The 14,707-nt window shown below is 38.5% G+C and overlaps 1 protein-coding gene across 2 annotated transcripts in view; it reads left to right on the top strand.

The window, feature by feature from the left end:
• Nucleotides 1–14,707, top strand: part of rab27b (RAB27B, member RAS oncogene family) — an 85,518-nt gene that overhangs the window by 61,348 nt on the left and 9,463 nt on the right. For both annotated transcript variants that reach the window (XM_085463123.1, XM_085463124.1), the window contains exons 2-4: nucleotides 6,683–6,854; nucleotides 12,206–12,294; nucleotides 14,602–14,705. In XM_085463123.1, the coding sequence (XP_085319249.1) occupies nucleotides 6,702–6,854; nucleotides 12,206–12,294; nucleotides 14,602–14,705 (346 nt within the window). In that variant the 5' untranslated portion in view covers nucleotides 6,683–6,701. The remainder of the gene's footprint in view (nucleotides 1–6,682; nucleotides 6,855–12,205; nucleotides 12,295–14,601; nucleotides 14,706–14,707) is intronic.

Genomic DNA, 14,707 nt, shown 5'->3' with positions numbered 1-14,707 from the left:
CTAATGAACCCCAAAGATGAAACGCTTTTTTTTTTTTTTTCTTCCCCCCCCATCTGCAGATAATGAGTTTTAGTGTTCGACATAAAGTACAGGCTGATGTTTCTGTCTACATTTCTATACGAATCTGTTAAACCTGGATTAATAAGCATACTTTTTCTTGGAAAAATAGCATTGGATCTCCTCCTCTTTACCTCTTTCACATCTTATCAACATGTTCGGGTAATTTATAATCATGGTAATGGTTTTAATTATTAAACAGGAATTACGAACAAGACGAGACAGATGGCAGACACAGTAGTAAATTGGCTACATGGGTAAAAAGTAGCAAATAATTTTGCAGTAACAAAGGCCAGTTCGTGGTCAATGTTAGGTTGCATCAAGCCAACAGGTCAATTTAATTGTGAGGTGTTGATGCTGATTAGAGTCACTGAAGGAATCCTAACATTTAGCCTAGCTTTAAACGTGCATGAAGGCTGGAAAGAAGCTAAAAGCTTCTTCTTATCTTATTGAGTTTGGCTAAATCCACAGAAAGCAGTGAATGTTGGAGTTGCACAGTTTAACTGATCACAGGCCTTGATAATTCTGCTTTCGGCTGCTCCCTTGTCACAAGGGGTGACCACAGTGGGAAGCACCGCATGTTTGATTTGGCAGAGTTTTACACTTTCTGACACACCCCCAAAAGGAATTTGTGTCCCCGGCTAGAATTGAACCAGCACATGTGTTAATCACTACAAAATGGGGCCAGTTTTCTGGAAATCACAAAACAAATAATTATTAAGGGTTCCCTTACCTCCCAAATTCCATTATATATTTATCCTTATTATTATTATTATTATTATTATTATTATTATAGATCCCTTTATTTTGTTTGTGCCCCTCTCTAAAACTTAATTTAGTGGGACATATTTAATTATTTTATTCATGAATTCTAATTAAAGTTCAAGGAAATGCCCCATAATTTAAAACACGAGTTTCATCTTTTTTTTTTCTTTTTAAGAGTTCAGTAAATTTCTTTTTCTAAATTCTGCCTGTAATCATGTTAAATGATTATCTCTCTCGGACTATGATTTTTGCCATCATCAAACAGGCCTACAAGACCTAAATCGCCGCCATGTAAACTCCAAAACATTACAGTTTGTGTGACATCGATCAGGGTTGATTTGTCTGTCAAATCCAGGCTGAGTGACGTAGACTGCATACAACAAGAGCTTGACTAGCATGTGTGAAGGGAAGCCTGAGACAGGAAAGACTGGAGCATGTTGGTTAGCGGCAACTTTCAAAATAAGAGTGAGATAACTTTCCAGTGGTAAATAGATTATGTTGTCTAGGACAGATTAAAAAATAAATAAATAAAATGCTCAGTGTATCTGGACTGCCTATCCACCTATGTGTTGGAAACACTGGAATGATGTGAAGTGTGGTTCCAATAAGCTATTTGGTAATCTCATCCAGGACCTCCAAAGGACTCACTGCCTGCAATTAAGAATATACTTGTTTTCTGACTTGTACTGAAATGAATTGTCAGAAAGATTTGCGGTGAAAATTTAGCTGAAATTTGCTTTACTGTGACCTGAAACCTCTATGGCTCATGATGGGTAAAGTAATCTTAATTTACAAGACTCAGGGAATGCTTATAAGGCATTGCAATGCATTGTAAGGATAAAGAGGTATACATTTAACTTAATAAGTGATTATAAATGGTAATGTTGGAGCTGTTCCACAGAAAACTCAGGCTAACTCCACCAAACTGAATATGTACATACTGCTACAGGCTCAAGACCTGATCAAAAGAACACACAGGATTTTATGCAAGTAGGCCAAAGAGCAAAGCAGAGCCTTTGTCTTACATTATGTCGTTTATGGGAGATTTACATGTTTTTATGCAGTGATGCTACCTTATTAAGGTCGGCAGGTTTGAAATCTCACCTCCAAATGTTGTTTTAATACATTCTGTTGTATTATGCACAGTCTAGACTTCACCACCTTCTTTTTCTGTCCTTCACATTAAATGTACAGTGTAATAAGTCAGCGAGTGTTAAGAGCACCACAGCAGTGAATGGTGAAAATTACACCCCGGGTCTGCCAGAGGGATTTATGTCTCACTGTACAAGTGTAGATTCCCCTGAATGTATAAGCAGCATTGTGACAATAGATGGATATGATACTTTGTTAGGCCACATTGTGAATCCATTACATACTTAATTACAGTGATGGGGAGCCAAGAGGATAAATAATGCATTTAATCATTACTACTATGTAAGATTTGATTACTGAGCCCATCTCTATGGGAATGCTCTTCAGTATTGTCTATGTGATTGGTGTTGCCTTTCAAAGTGAATCTGGTGTGATATGCAATCTTATATGCAAGGGTATCCACGGGTTATGTTTAGCACATAGTGTACTTGGTAAAAGTTACCGTTGCCGTGATGGAGGCAGTGCAGAACGCAGTGTATCTGAAACCACCTACAACTAATTTCTTGAATGTCTTTTTAAAGGTTAAGAAAATCCCCTGTTCAAAAGCATGTTTTAAAGCTCAGTAAATGCACGATGTTCCTACAGTTAATGAGAAACTCAATATTCTCAATATTTCTCAATATTTGGAAAAATAAATATTCAAAACATTTGGTTTGCTGTTTTTATACATCCAAATCAACATATAAGTCACATGGCACAGGATGCTGGTAAAGTTTGTTCCCTGATGATAAGGAAACATTTAGCTCTGCAGATTTTGACTTGTTTGCCTGGCTGGAGTTATTCAGGAAAGAAAGTTAGAAAAGAAAATCAGTCAGTGTGACTTTTCTTCATACATTTATCAGATTGTCAGAAATGCTGGCTGTTTATTCCAGAACAGGAAGTCAGTGTTCTGATGTGTTCCTCCTCAGTGCTCTAAAGGCAGCTCACATGTCGTAAAGATAAAGTTATGAAGCAAGACTCTTTAGCTTCAGATTGATAAAGTTTCATTTCTCACCGTTTAAACAACATGGAGGATGTCTTCTGATAATTATAAATGCAAAAAGTATGCTGTTACATTAGGAACGGTATGGAGCAGTGCTTCATGTTAGGAGCTTAAAATATTCAGCATAGAGTATATGTTAATGTGGTCTTAAGAATACCCGTAACCACAAACTAAAGAGCTCTTAGTTTATGCAGCTGCGTGTGTTTGTGCATCAGAGTCAGAATGAAAGCAGTCTGTTATCAGTAAGATATGAACGATAACAGAGGGGGAGGAGCAAAGCACTACTTCCTGATGGACCTTTTGATAGTAACACTGACGACGTGTCCTCATACAAACACATGTCATCTCTTCTCTTTGCAGAAGCTCCCATTTCTCCTCTCTTTATAGCCATTTCTATTCTTTGTGATTTTCTTTTTTGTTTTGTTTTTGTTTATGGTTTTGCTTGTTATGAAGATGGAATGTTCTCCAGTGCCAGAATGTGAACAGTAGGAAACCAGTATCTCTTGTTGTTGGTATATATATTTCTGTTCTTTGGTGAACAGAGCAATTTCATCGAATTAGTTTCACCTAACTGAAAATACAAAAACAAAAAGTAAATTGTATTTACATCAATAATAAAAAAGCAAATGGAGTGGGAGATTTACAGATGGATTGGTGTGATTTCTCCAGTGATGTGAGATACAGATCTGTTTTAGTAAAGCTGAGTCAAGTTCCTACCCTCATCCTCAGTCATAAGTTCTGGATACAGGCTGACAGTTAGAAATTGTGGACACAGCCAGTGAAAATGAGCTGCTTCTAAGGGATGTGTGGAGTCTTGGAGATGAGGTGAGGAGGGAGTTGGAGGAGAGCTGCTATTCCTCTATATTGATTTGAAGGTTTAGGGTGGTTCAGGGATCTACCCAGGACCCCTTCCTGGGCACTGCCGTTGGTCTTGTCCTACCAGGAGGTGGTCCTGGGGCAGACCTAAGAAGTGTCAATAGCTGAGTTTTCAGCTATTGACATATCAATGAACTTCTCTCATCACCACTGTATGAGAAGGAATATAAAATGCATTTGAATGAATGTTAAATGTAAAGAAATATTGTACAGCTTTACAAAGATTTACACCCCCACCTTTTTATTGTAACTGGCTGGAAATGGCTAACTGCCTCGATCCATACTCACTGAAAACGCTAAATCCAGATGAACAGAATCAACTTTTTGGGAAGCACTAACTGTGATTAGGTTAAAGAAGGAAGTGGATGCTTATTAAATCCACTATCCAGGTTAAGTGGCAGTGTACCATCTTTAGTCTGTTATAAATATGTTACTCTTGATTCTCATTGTACTTGTCTCTCTGAGGTACAGTGAGGTTATTGTGAGGAGATTTGACCTCCTGGCAAATCACTGCCCTCACTATAATAAAGCAGAATTTTTCCCATGCTGCTTCTCAGCTGACTAAATCTTAGTCTTGTGATCTTCTCTCTAAATATGCCACATTTAGCCATGAGGCAGACAGACACTAGACTACAATACACTATGTACCTGAATGATTTACACAATTAGGAATTTCACATGAAAAACACATTTATAGAGTGTTCAGTATTCACAGGTAGTCGTAATAATATGAAATAGATGAAGACCTTTGGTATAGGATTGTTAAATTTTTATTTATTTTTTTGTTTTTTGTAGGACATTTTTGTTATGCAAGCTAAATTCACAAGTGTTTATGATGCTGGATGACCAGACCAAACTGGAACTTTGGAAATATTGAAGTTCCTGGTTTATGGTGGGGCTTCAAAGTGGCTTTTGAGCAGATAAAAAAAAAAAAAAAAAAAAAAAAAAAACCATTACAGTCCACTTGGAAAATAAATATTTATGTTCACTGTACAAAGTAGTTGGTCGGATATCAATCCTTGAGGGATGCCCTTATCAATGTCCTGGGAACATAATTTGAAACCAACAACAATTGGTTTAAAAAAACAAAACATCAAAATCCACAGAAAGCAACTCATTTAACATGTTATGGCTAAAGCTTCAGAAGCCTTGATTCAAGTGAGGTAACAATAGCAGTCACCGTGCCAACAGCCGATCTAAAAGCTTGACTGCTGTGGCTAAAGTACAGTATTATCCTCCAGGAAGCCATGTAGTGGTGAATTGGCCAGGCATTTAATTAGTGTAGATTTTGACATTACTTTCATTTTTATGTTACTAAAAGACAAAAGTGTGATGGGTGCAAACTAAAGGACAAACTAATCACTGCTGCCAGTATGACATTGGCTATTTGCAAACATCTGCATAGACAGTGAAGCTTCAATAAGCAATTGGTCTGTCAAACCCAAACAAGCAGCCAGAGCCTGCACCGTCACAGCAATTGTTTCTAACCACTCCAGTTTCTGCATTTTTCTACTTTTACTGTTGTTGTTAATGGAGGCACTGCAAAAAATACGAGACAAATATGAGGTACAGTCAGTCTGTGGGCTCTCTGTGCTGTTGTTGGTCAGACAGCCTCGAAGAAATGTGAAGTTATAAAAAGAGCTGAATTGCAACAGAGTTGAACACTGTAGTGTCCTCTGCAGGTTTTTAGAACTGGAGAGGCCTCTTTTGGAGGGGTGATGAAAACCTCTTTATGAACCAAAAAGAAGTCTCTTCACCTTCTTTTCAAGCACTCAGGTTTATATTGTCTACTGATAATCATGTGACGATGCATGTGAGGTAATGTTATGAAGTAATAAAAAAGCCAAATAACGAATGGTGTGACTAATTACTTTCACCAGGGGATAAATAAGTATTGCATAGTGCATTAAATTCTTTAAAAAACTCATTAAAAAATAACAATTGTAGTGTTTTTATTTATTTATGACGCCAACACTGGTCAAAGCTTGTCCAATATAGAGTTTTGTTCACTTACCATTTTGGGTAAGTGAACAATACTTTGTTTTACTTGGTCTTTGTGACTGGTTTGGTTTAGAAAAGGTTAATTATGTCCCTCCTTAAAATTAAGCCTGTATGTTAAAAGATGGTTGTTATTGTCTTCTTTTGCCTGGTTCCTTTAGGGTTTGCCACACTCGACCATCTGCATCCATGTCACTATGGCAGCAGCATCCTCTGTCACACCAACTCTCTGCATGTCGTCCTTTACTATATGTCCATGATTTTTTCTTTGTCATCTGCCTCCTGCCTGTCAGCAGCATCTTCAAAATCCTTATCTAAATTATGTAAATGCGACGCCAAAAGGTTTCTTACAAGGGTTTGTATTGTGGTGCCACTGGTTTTGACATGCTTAACTCCCGTTTAATTGACAGCAAACTCATTGACTGTTTTTTAGCTAAAACTGCATAAAATGAAAATAGTCTGTAAAATATATAAAGTGTGTGCTTGCCTTTTTTTTTCCTTTTTCTTTTTTTGCACTCTTACACCATTTCTTCTTTTCTTAAATATTTTCCCACTTAGCTATGTTCTCACACAGTTACTATTTTCCCAGAAAGCCATATTCTGGTCTGGACAGTCCCATGATCCCCACCACCATAATTCAACATGACAGTTGGTGTTTGCATGTGTGTGTGTGGTTGTGTTGCCATCTCCTTGTTCTGTTCCTCAGCTTATTTGTTGGCTTCCTTGTTTCTCGCTTATTTCCTTTTTTCTGGCTTGGTTTTTATCACAGACAAACTGAATACCCATGGAAGCTGAAACCTTGGGATTTGGTGTGTGGGTCTGTGCGTGATTGTGTGACTCTGTTTTCTGCAGGTTTATTGCGGTCATCACTATGACTGATGGGGATTATGACTTCCTTATAAAGCTCCTTGCCCTGGGGGACTCCGGCGTGGGGAAGACCACGTTCCTGTACAGATATACAGACAACAAGTTCAACCCCAAGTTCATCACCACAGTCGGCATCGACTTCAGGGAAAAGAGAGTGGTGAGTTCTTACCTTTTATTATTCCTACGAACAAATGTGCGCCCTGTGTGTAGCTTGTAGAAGTTTCTTTTTGATTGTGTAGTTTTACACAACATTTAATTCATCTTCATCTCAAGTTAGCAGCCACTTTGGTTACCATAGTTACAGTTTGATTTGTCCAGAGCTTTTAGTTATCAAAGCACAAACAGCGGGTCAGATCAAGCCCAGGTTTTCTGCTGCTTTTCTCCCACAGTGGCTGCTGAGCTGAGTCACTCTACAGTCATGTTATTTTAACTTATGCAAGGAAAACAAACTTGGGTCAGATTCAGCCGGGAATAAATGACCTGGAATAAATTACCCGTGAAAAGATGGTCGTTAACTAGTTAGCGTCTAACATAATTGCTGTGGTATTTATAAATGAAGGCTTTCCAAAGAAAGCATTTAGCTCTCAGAGTGGGGGCTTACTTGTGCTTGTTAGTTTCCAAAGATTGAGCCCAAGTTTGGGGACATGTCCTCTTTACTTTTAAACCTAAGCTTCCTTTTTGATAGTTATGTGAGGGCTGGATCAAGTGCTGGAGGCTCAGGTGGCTTGGGGACTTTCTAGGATGCGCTGGGCAGGGTGTTTGGGTGATGCACTCATCTGATAGCTATAAAACATATGCTGCCAGATAACAAAGGGCACTATGAGAGATTATCAGCTGTCAGCAGACAAAGGTTCAGGAGCTAATTGGGTAGGGATGGTTATGTTATCATATAGGTTTTTTTTTCTTTTTCTTTTTACTCTACCATGTGCCAAGTTGCAGTCGTGGTTTCTAATAGAAGTTCATTCAGGCAGACATGAAAAATGTAGCCAGTGTGCTTTAAAACCTGCATTCCTTCTGATAACCACCAGATGAGTCATCTGGTTGAACAAATAAGTCTGGTTGTATATGGTGTTAAGTTTATGGTGTTAATCGATCAATCGATTTCGGGTCTTATTGAACATAATATAATGATCATTTAGACTGAAAACCTGGGGTTATAATTGGTGTGCTTTAGCATTGGCCTACCTCGTGATTGACAAACAGCCCTTCTTTGAGTTTGTGGTGTGAGGGTTTTTCACAGTCAGATAGTCCTTGCTCTGGTCTTCAAAACAACAAGAATGCAAAAATGCACAGCTTAAAAACAGATTCACAGTTTGACTTCTCAAACCAGTGGGTAACCAATGATCTGCAGTTAAACGTGAGCAAACTTCTAAATAATGCGAACCCAGAAAAAAAGTATCTTTCAGTTTTTTGTCCACCACAGAGGACATAATGAATAGGCTGGGTCTAAGGATCCTTAACAGTGACTGGAACACTCTCTGGTTGTAAGCATAGATGCCCAACCTACTTCCTGTTCTGGCAGCCAATAAGAAAAAAAGCTGGCTTAAAGTTAGGGAAAAATGGCTTAAACAGTTTGTTTCATACAGAAAATAAAACTTCTGAGGCTGTATAGCAAAGGATTAGTTTGAACAGAAAATTATGCAAAGCGTAACAGATCTTCTTTAAGGTCTTTCATAGATATGGCACTAAGAATAGCAATATTTGCTTAATAAGACATATCACAATTAACATATTGTAATATTGCAAACACGGTATGATCAGCAAGTTTTACTTTTGTTTGAATACTGTTATTTATCAGCACATAATTAGTATAGTTAAACCCTTAAGTGAGGAGGTTCATTGTAAACAGCTGTTAATCATTAGCATCATTAGCATTAGCAATCATTAAGGCTGGTGTTTAGTTTAAATCATCACTATGTTCAACTACAGCCTCAGAGAGCTGCTAACATGTCTGCGGACTATCCGTTTATTTTCCGGACCACCTGATTCCCCAATCTAATTTGCAAAATTATATTATTTTAATCCACTTAATAGCTGCCTTGTAAAACTGTTGTTAGAAAAAAGCCCTCTGTGATCACTTTCTGCTAATGTTAAGAGCTAGTTTACTTCTGCGCTTAAAGTACTTCGTACAAGTTGATCCTTACACCACACACACTGACAGAACCAGTAACGTTATAGTGACAGAACGTGGTGACAGTTCTAAATAAGATGCTTTTCTCCTGAGCTGACACTCATGGACCCCAAGAAATATGACGGTGACATGTCTTGACAAGTTGACAGTCTTTTAAAAATTGTTTTAGGCTTGAAAGATGGCTGATGAGACAGAAGCAATTTATTGCCATGTTTGGACTGACAGTGAAGGAGATGTTGTTTTGGGTAAATGATGAATGACAGGTTGCAGAGCTTCTTGTTGCTCTAGAGGCAGAAGACTTTTTTTTTTTTTTTTTTTTTAATTCCTGTGTTGTTGTTGTTGTTGTTGTTGTTTCTCTTTTAATGCTGCAGGACCAATCGCTCATGCTATATTCCAGAAATTTGTTGTATTAAAATCCTTTTATAATCTTTGAGAGTTTCATACTTGATTCTGTGTAGAGTTCCACTTTAAACTTCACCTGAGACTTGATAAAAGTTTCTATACTTGACCATCGAAATGAATACGTGCCAATATCTCACTGTGAATGCTCTTATCTGAATCAGAGAGTGGGCGAAGCTTGGTTTGGTCACTTTGGTGCCCTGCTGCCTTTGCAGGTCTGAAATACAGACAAGGCTGCTTTAATCCCACCTCTCCGGATGACTCATAGGATTGATTGTTTCATCACCTTGTGTGTGTGTGTGTGTGTGTGTGTGTGTGTGTGTGCACGCATGTGTTTAAAGGTCACACCTTGTTTTCAAACCGTTCTATCTGATTATTACACAGAAGCAGACAAATGTGTGATCACAGCTTTAGTTCGCAGCTGTACTTCCTCAGAGTTCTCATGAGGTCTGAAAGCTGAATGTGGATCAGTTTGTTCATCCCATGGGACATTTAACCAGAGTTTGTAAATGAAAGTTTCGTGACTCCTAGACAGACAATTAAGTGAACACTTCTGGTAAACTGTGCTTCGGTGCTCATACCAAGAGGAAACGGCTCATTATGACCCACATCTTTTTGATTCTTCTGGCCTCTAATATGCATTACAAAACTAGCAGGGTACTAGTCATTATGAAACTCACATTACCGACTGTTTTAGTGCTCGATTATTATCTCAGAAATCTGACTTGTAACCATAGTAGCCACGGTTCAGCGCATCTTTCATAGGCCTTAAATTAAACAAACAAATGAAGACTAGAAACTGTTGATGTAAGGAGGAATTTGGCTTTGGGGTAGTATAATGGCACATCTTTCAGCCCAAAGACATAAGGTTGACCCTTGTGTGGTATGGCTACCACACAGGGGTATGTCTGGTGTGAGATGATATGAAAAATGAAACGTCACAGCAGAAATTGAGATTCATCCCACCAGGCAAATATGACTTGTATTGAGTGCTCAGAGATGCTCTTCTGTGTACTTTGTTTGTAACTAGTTATTATTTGAGTTACTGTTGTCTTCCAGTGAACTTGGAGCAGTCTGGCCATTCTTATCCATCCTCTGAATGGTTAGGGTTAGGGCATGTTGTAAAATCGTGCCAATGGGATACCTAGTGAGCTAAAATGTGCTGCTCATGCGTCAGCATGTGACAAGTTGAATGAGAACTACAACTGAATCTGGCACTACATGTTCTTGACTATGTCTAGATGGATTTAAGCCATGTAATTAAAAGAAACACACACACACACAACAAAGCGGTCATCATTCTTTCATTTCAATGCATCTATTGGAGCAAGCTAGTCGCTATGACAGCAAAGCAACACTATGCTGTTAAACAAAGGTACAGCACTATGTTTCTGGTGTTTAGCTCACGACTTTATAAGAAGTAGGTTCAATAAATAGTACCTTGATAACTTTCCACAGTGTAAAGTAAACAGAAACTTTGACGTGTCTGTTATCCAAATAGACTTCCTCGATCAGAGTGCATGTCTTTTCATGTCACCCCATCTGAGCTGAAGGTCAGTTATCACCTTGAAAAATGAAAGAACACCATAAAGTCAAATATAACTGTTTCAAACATGATCTGTATAAACTCAGTCTAAAAAGGGTGTCAGAAAATGTGACAGTGTGTCACATTAGGGAGAATCAGAGGTGTGAATGATGCCTGAAGCTTCCTGTGGTGACAGGAACATAACCAGCCAGCTGCTGCAAACAAGTTTTCATCATTACCCAGTCAGGATCACTGTCCACATGAGTTTTCATCATACCTGATGAAATATTCACTGAAGCAGGGGTGAGGTGAATAAATGGAGGCGGGGTATGTAAGGTGGTGAATAGTTCTTCAAATACAAATGAAAAGATCCCAAAGTTAAACAGTTTTTTTTTATTTCATTGTATTTATATTATGTATTTTGTATCCTAAACTAACTGTGGTGTATCACATCTTTGGAAAGCTGAGTTTAATTTCTCTAGCCACACCCAGGCCTGATTACTGCCACACTTGTTCTCAATCAATAAATTCCTTAAACGTGACCTGCCTGACAAAGTGGACCATCAAAATCCTCAAGATCCTCAAAAGACAGATGTCACGCTGCGTTTCAAAGAAATTCAGGAACAAATGAACAACAAAGTAACTGAGATCTCTCAGTCTGGAAAAGGTTAAAGCCATTTCTAAAGCTGTGGGACTCCAGCAAACCGCAGTGAGAGCCGTTATCCACAAATCGCGAAAACATGAAACGGTAGCACACCTTTGCAGCAGTGGGGCCGACCAAAATTACTCCAAGACAGCAGTGACAACTCATCCAAAAGGTCATAAAAGACCCCAGGATAACATCCAAAAAATAAAGGCTCTTCTCAGATTTGCCAGAAAACATCCTGATGATCCCCAAAACCTTTGGAAAAATACTCTGTGGAAAGTCAGTAAGACAGTAAAATATGGTGGTGGTAGTGTGATGGGGGCATTTTGCTGCCTCAGGTCCTAGAAGGCTTGCTGCAGTAAATGGAACCATGAATTCTGATGTCTACCAAACATCCTGAAGGAGAATATCAGTTTTGCAAAATAGTAATAAAAAAACAAGAAGTCAGGAAGGGGGCAAAGACTTTTTCACACCACTGTAGATTAGTAACTTTGACTAATCTAACTCTACACAGTATCACGAGGAAGAAGTTTACTGTTATCAAGTGAACAATCTTACTCTATGGCTGTTTTCCTAGCCCAAAACAAAGGTGCACCAATCACCTTAAAGAGATACTTATTTTTCAAGGTTGAGGAAGGTTGACAGTTGTAATGGTCAGTTTTGGGTCGACTGATTTAAATGTCATTGTTTTTGTTTGTTTGTTTGTTTGTTTTTAATTGCAAGTCTTGTAATATACACCAGGTATAAATGACTTTTCTTTCATAAACGGTCATCTCATTTAAAATTGTGCGATTTCTTTCTCCTCAGGTCTACACAGCGTCTAACCCCAATGGGACGACCACGGGTAAAACCTTCAAGGTTCACCTTCAGCTCTGGGACACAGCTGGACAGGAAAGGTAGGCCACTTATCCCATTAGGACAAAATCTTTTTCCTAACAGTTAGTCGGTTCACACATCACTGATGGCATCGTGGATTGTGGGCTTAAGACTCTCCGTGATTCTACAGGTCATAAATGCCGGGTGGGGCTGATGGATGGCATCAAGGCTTTAAATATGTGTTAAAGCACCAGTGCTTAAAGTTTTTGTCTTAAAGTCCTCTGCCTATTACTCTGGGTATGTTTTTTGTGTTACAATCTTTAATCATGAAGCAGTAGTAACAAGCATTGATGAAACCGATGCAGTCATACAGCTGACCTTTAGGGCCAGTTTTACAACTGTGGATATCCCACTGGGGTTAGATGGTGTGTAGACTTGAGGTGCAACAAACTACAGTTTTAGCTGTCATTGCACAATTGACCCGAGGAATTGACTTCCAATTGATTGGTCAGTCATTACTGATTGGTTGAAGCTCACCAAAAGAAAATGCAATAATGCCAAAATGAAATCACCAGGGACGATATCAAAACAGATAAATGGTACAATGAAAAACGTTTTAAAAAAGTTTATAATTGTAGAGTAGTAAAGTTTATTTCAGAAATCTAGATGGAGAATCAACAGACCAGTATTTATGGCTGCATGTGTCAGTCATGCGTGTGTGGTCTTTAATTGGTCCCGACCTCGATCTGTTGAATCTGTTTATAAAAGCCCGATGACTCACCGCAGGATGAGTCGGTGTTAGTTACATAATTTTAATTGCATTTATTCTGCCCAGTGCAACAGATTCCGCATGATCATTTATTCAAGCGGTTAAAGTCATTATTCCACCTGTAAGCAGGCTGCGGTGGAGACACCTCTGATATCTGCTGCTTCATTCCGATTGTTTGCATCTTAAATATTGCTCATAAGTAATGTTTACACACTCGCTGTTGTCACACCCAGAAGCACAAGCATGTCTCAGAATATGCACTTCAGCTGGGGGAGCCCCATTACTAACTTGTGCGGGTAGAAACGGACATGGCACACATCTATTGTTTTTCTGTATTTAGTGCTTGAACACAGGTGAAATTACAGCTCATATATTTTACTTATAACAAAGTTATAAGCTGATATTGATCAAATTGAAATCAATATTTCTGTTTTGTGCAAGAAGGTTTCATAGAATTATTCATCGGAATAACAGATTTTTGGAAATGGTTGGCGACTACAGATTTTCAGCTTAAACACTGATATTGCAAAATGTTAGAATGTCATGTTTAGACCCCCAGAGAACAATCCAGGACCATGTGGCAACCATCCATTACCAGGGAAGAAAAATGTGTATTCCCCAACCGGTTGTAAGTTTTTACCCTTCAAAGTAAAAGTTGCACCTTTTCAAAATGTTTGTTTGGTATGAAATGGGGCTTCTGATTTAAAAAAAACAAAAACAAACAAACACTACAGCTTGCAGTGGAAAATGGAAGCATTGGTGTCCTCCGTGCAAATTACGGGTGACTAAGGCAATCTCCTAGCAGTGTGCAAGGTTTTCAGTGCAGCACTGTCTTTGTGACCAGTTTCACCTGGTGACAGCCAGCAATCTCCAGATGTAGAGCAGCAAAGGTCTATTTTTTTTTTTTAAATCTTTTGACAGACATTAGTAAAATATCTATTCTGAGAGTTTAATTTGGGCAAATGTGACATCCTGTGCTGGAAAATGAAGCATGGAAGTGCAACAAACTGCATTTCTAATAGCCCTAAGTTCAAACGGACAAGTTAAAATGCCCAGCTCATCATTAAACTGAAGGCATGTTTACAGCCTGGTATGAAAAATGAATAGTTTGATTTGTGGCCAAAGATCTGAAATGTTGCTATACACTGATACAATGCCAAACACTAAAAGGAGTTGGTAAAGACCCAGAACACAGCTGACACAATGTGAGTATTTGATATTTATCAGCTGGCCTAAAAGAAGGCTACAAATCAACAAAACAGAACAATACAGTGTTGCTCTGTGACTGCTTTCAGGCATTTGCTCTCAATTAAAAACATGATGTGCCCAAACATTTTTAAATTAATCAATTCAGGTTTCACACTTGTTTTGGGTTTACGTAGTTATTGTAGGATTGTCTATTTTTTTACTGCAGCACCTTCTTGTGGCTGTTAAAAGAACTGCATCTGTGGACACATCAATTCTAGCCTCGTCTGTTCATAAGGCTAGCAGTTAATGTGATTGGGTGGCTTTCACATTCGGGATATTGTGCAGTATAATACAATTAAGACATTTTTAGAAACCCTTTAAAAAATACACATTGTCATATCTGTACTCTTTAAAACTGTTTGTGTTTCAGGTTCCGCAGCTTGACCACGGCCTTCTTCAGGGATGCTATGGGGTTCCTGCTGATGTTCGATCTCACCAGCCAGCAGAGCTTTCTCAACGTCAGAAACTGGATGAGT

The sequence above is a fragment of the Copadichromis virginalis genome, linkage group LG7, assembly GCF_057382275.1.
Source record: "Copadichromis virginalis isolate Kocher_CV1m ecotype Utaka linkage group LG7, C_Virginalis_male_GT1.1, whole genome shotgun sequence".
NCBI classification, from domain to species: domain Eukaryota; kingdom Metazoa; phylum Chordata; class Actinopteri; order Cichliformes; family Cichlidae; genus Copadichromis; species Copadichromis virginalis.
This window is presented reverse-complemented; position numbering and strand designations above follow the sequence as displayed.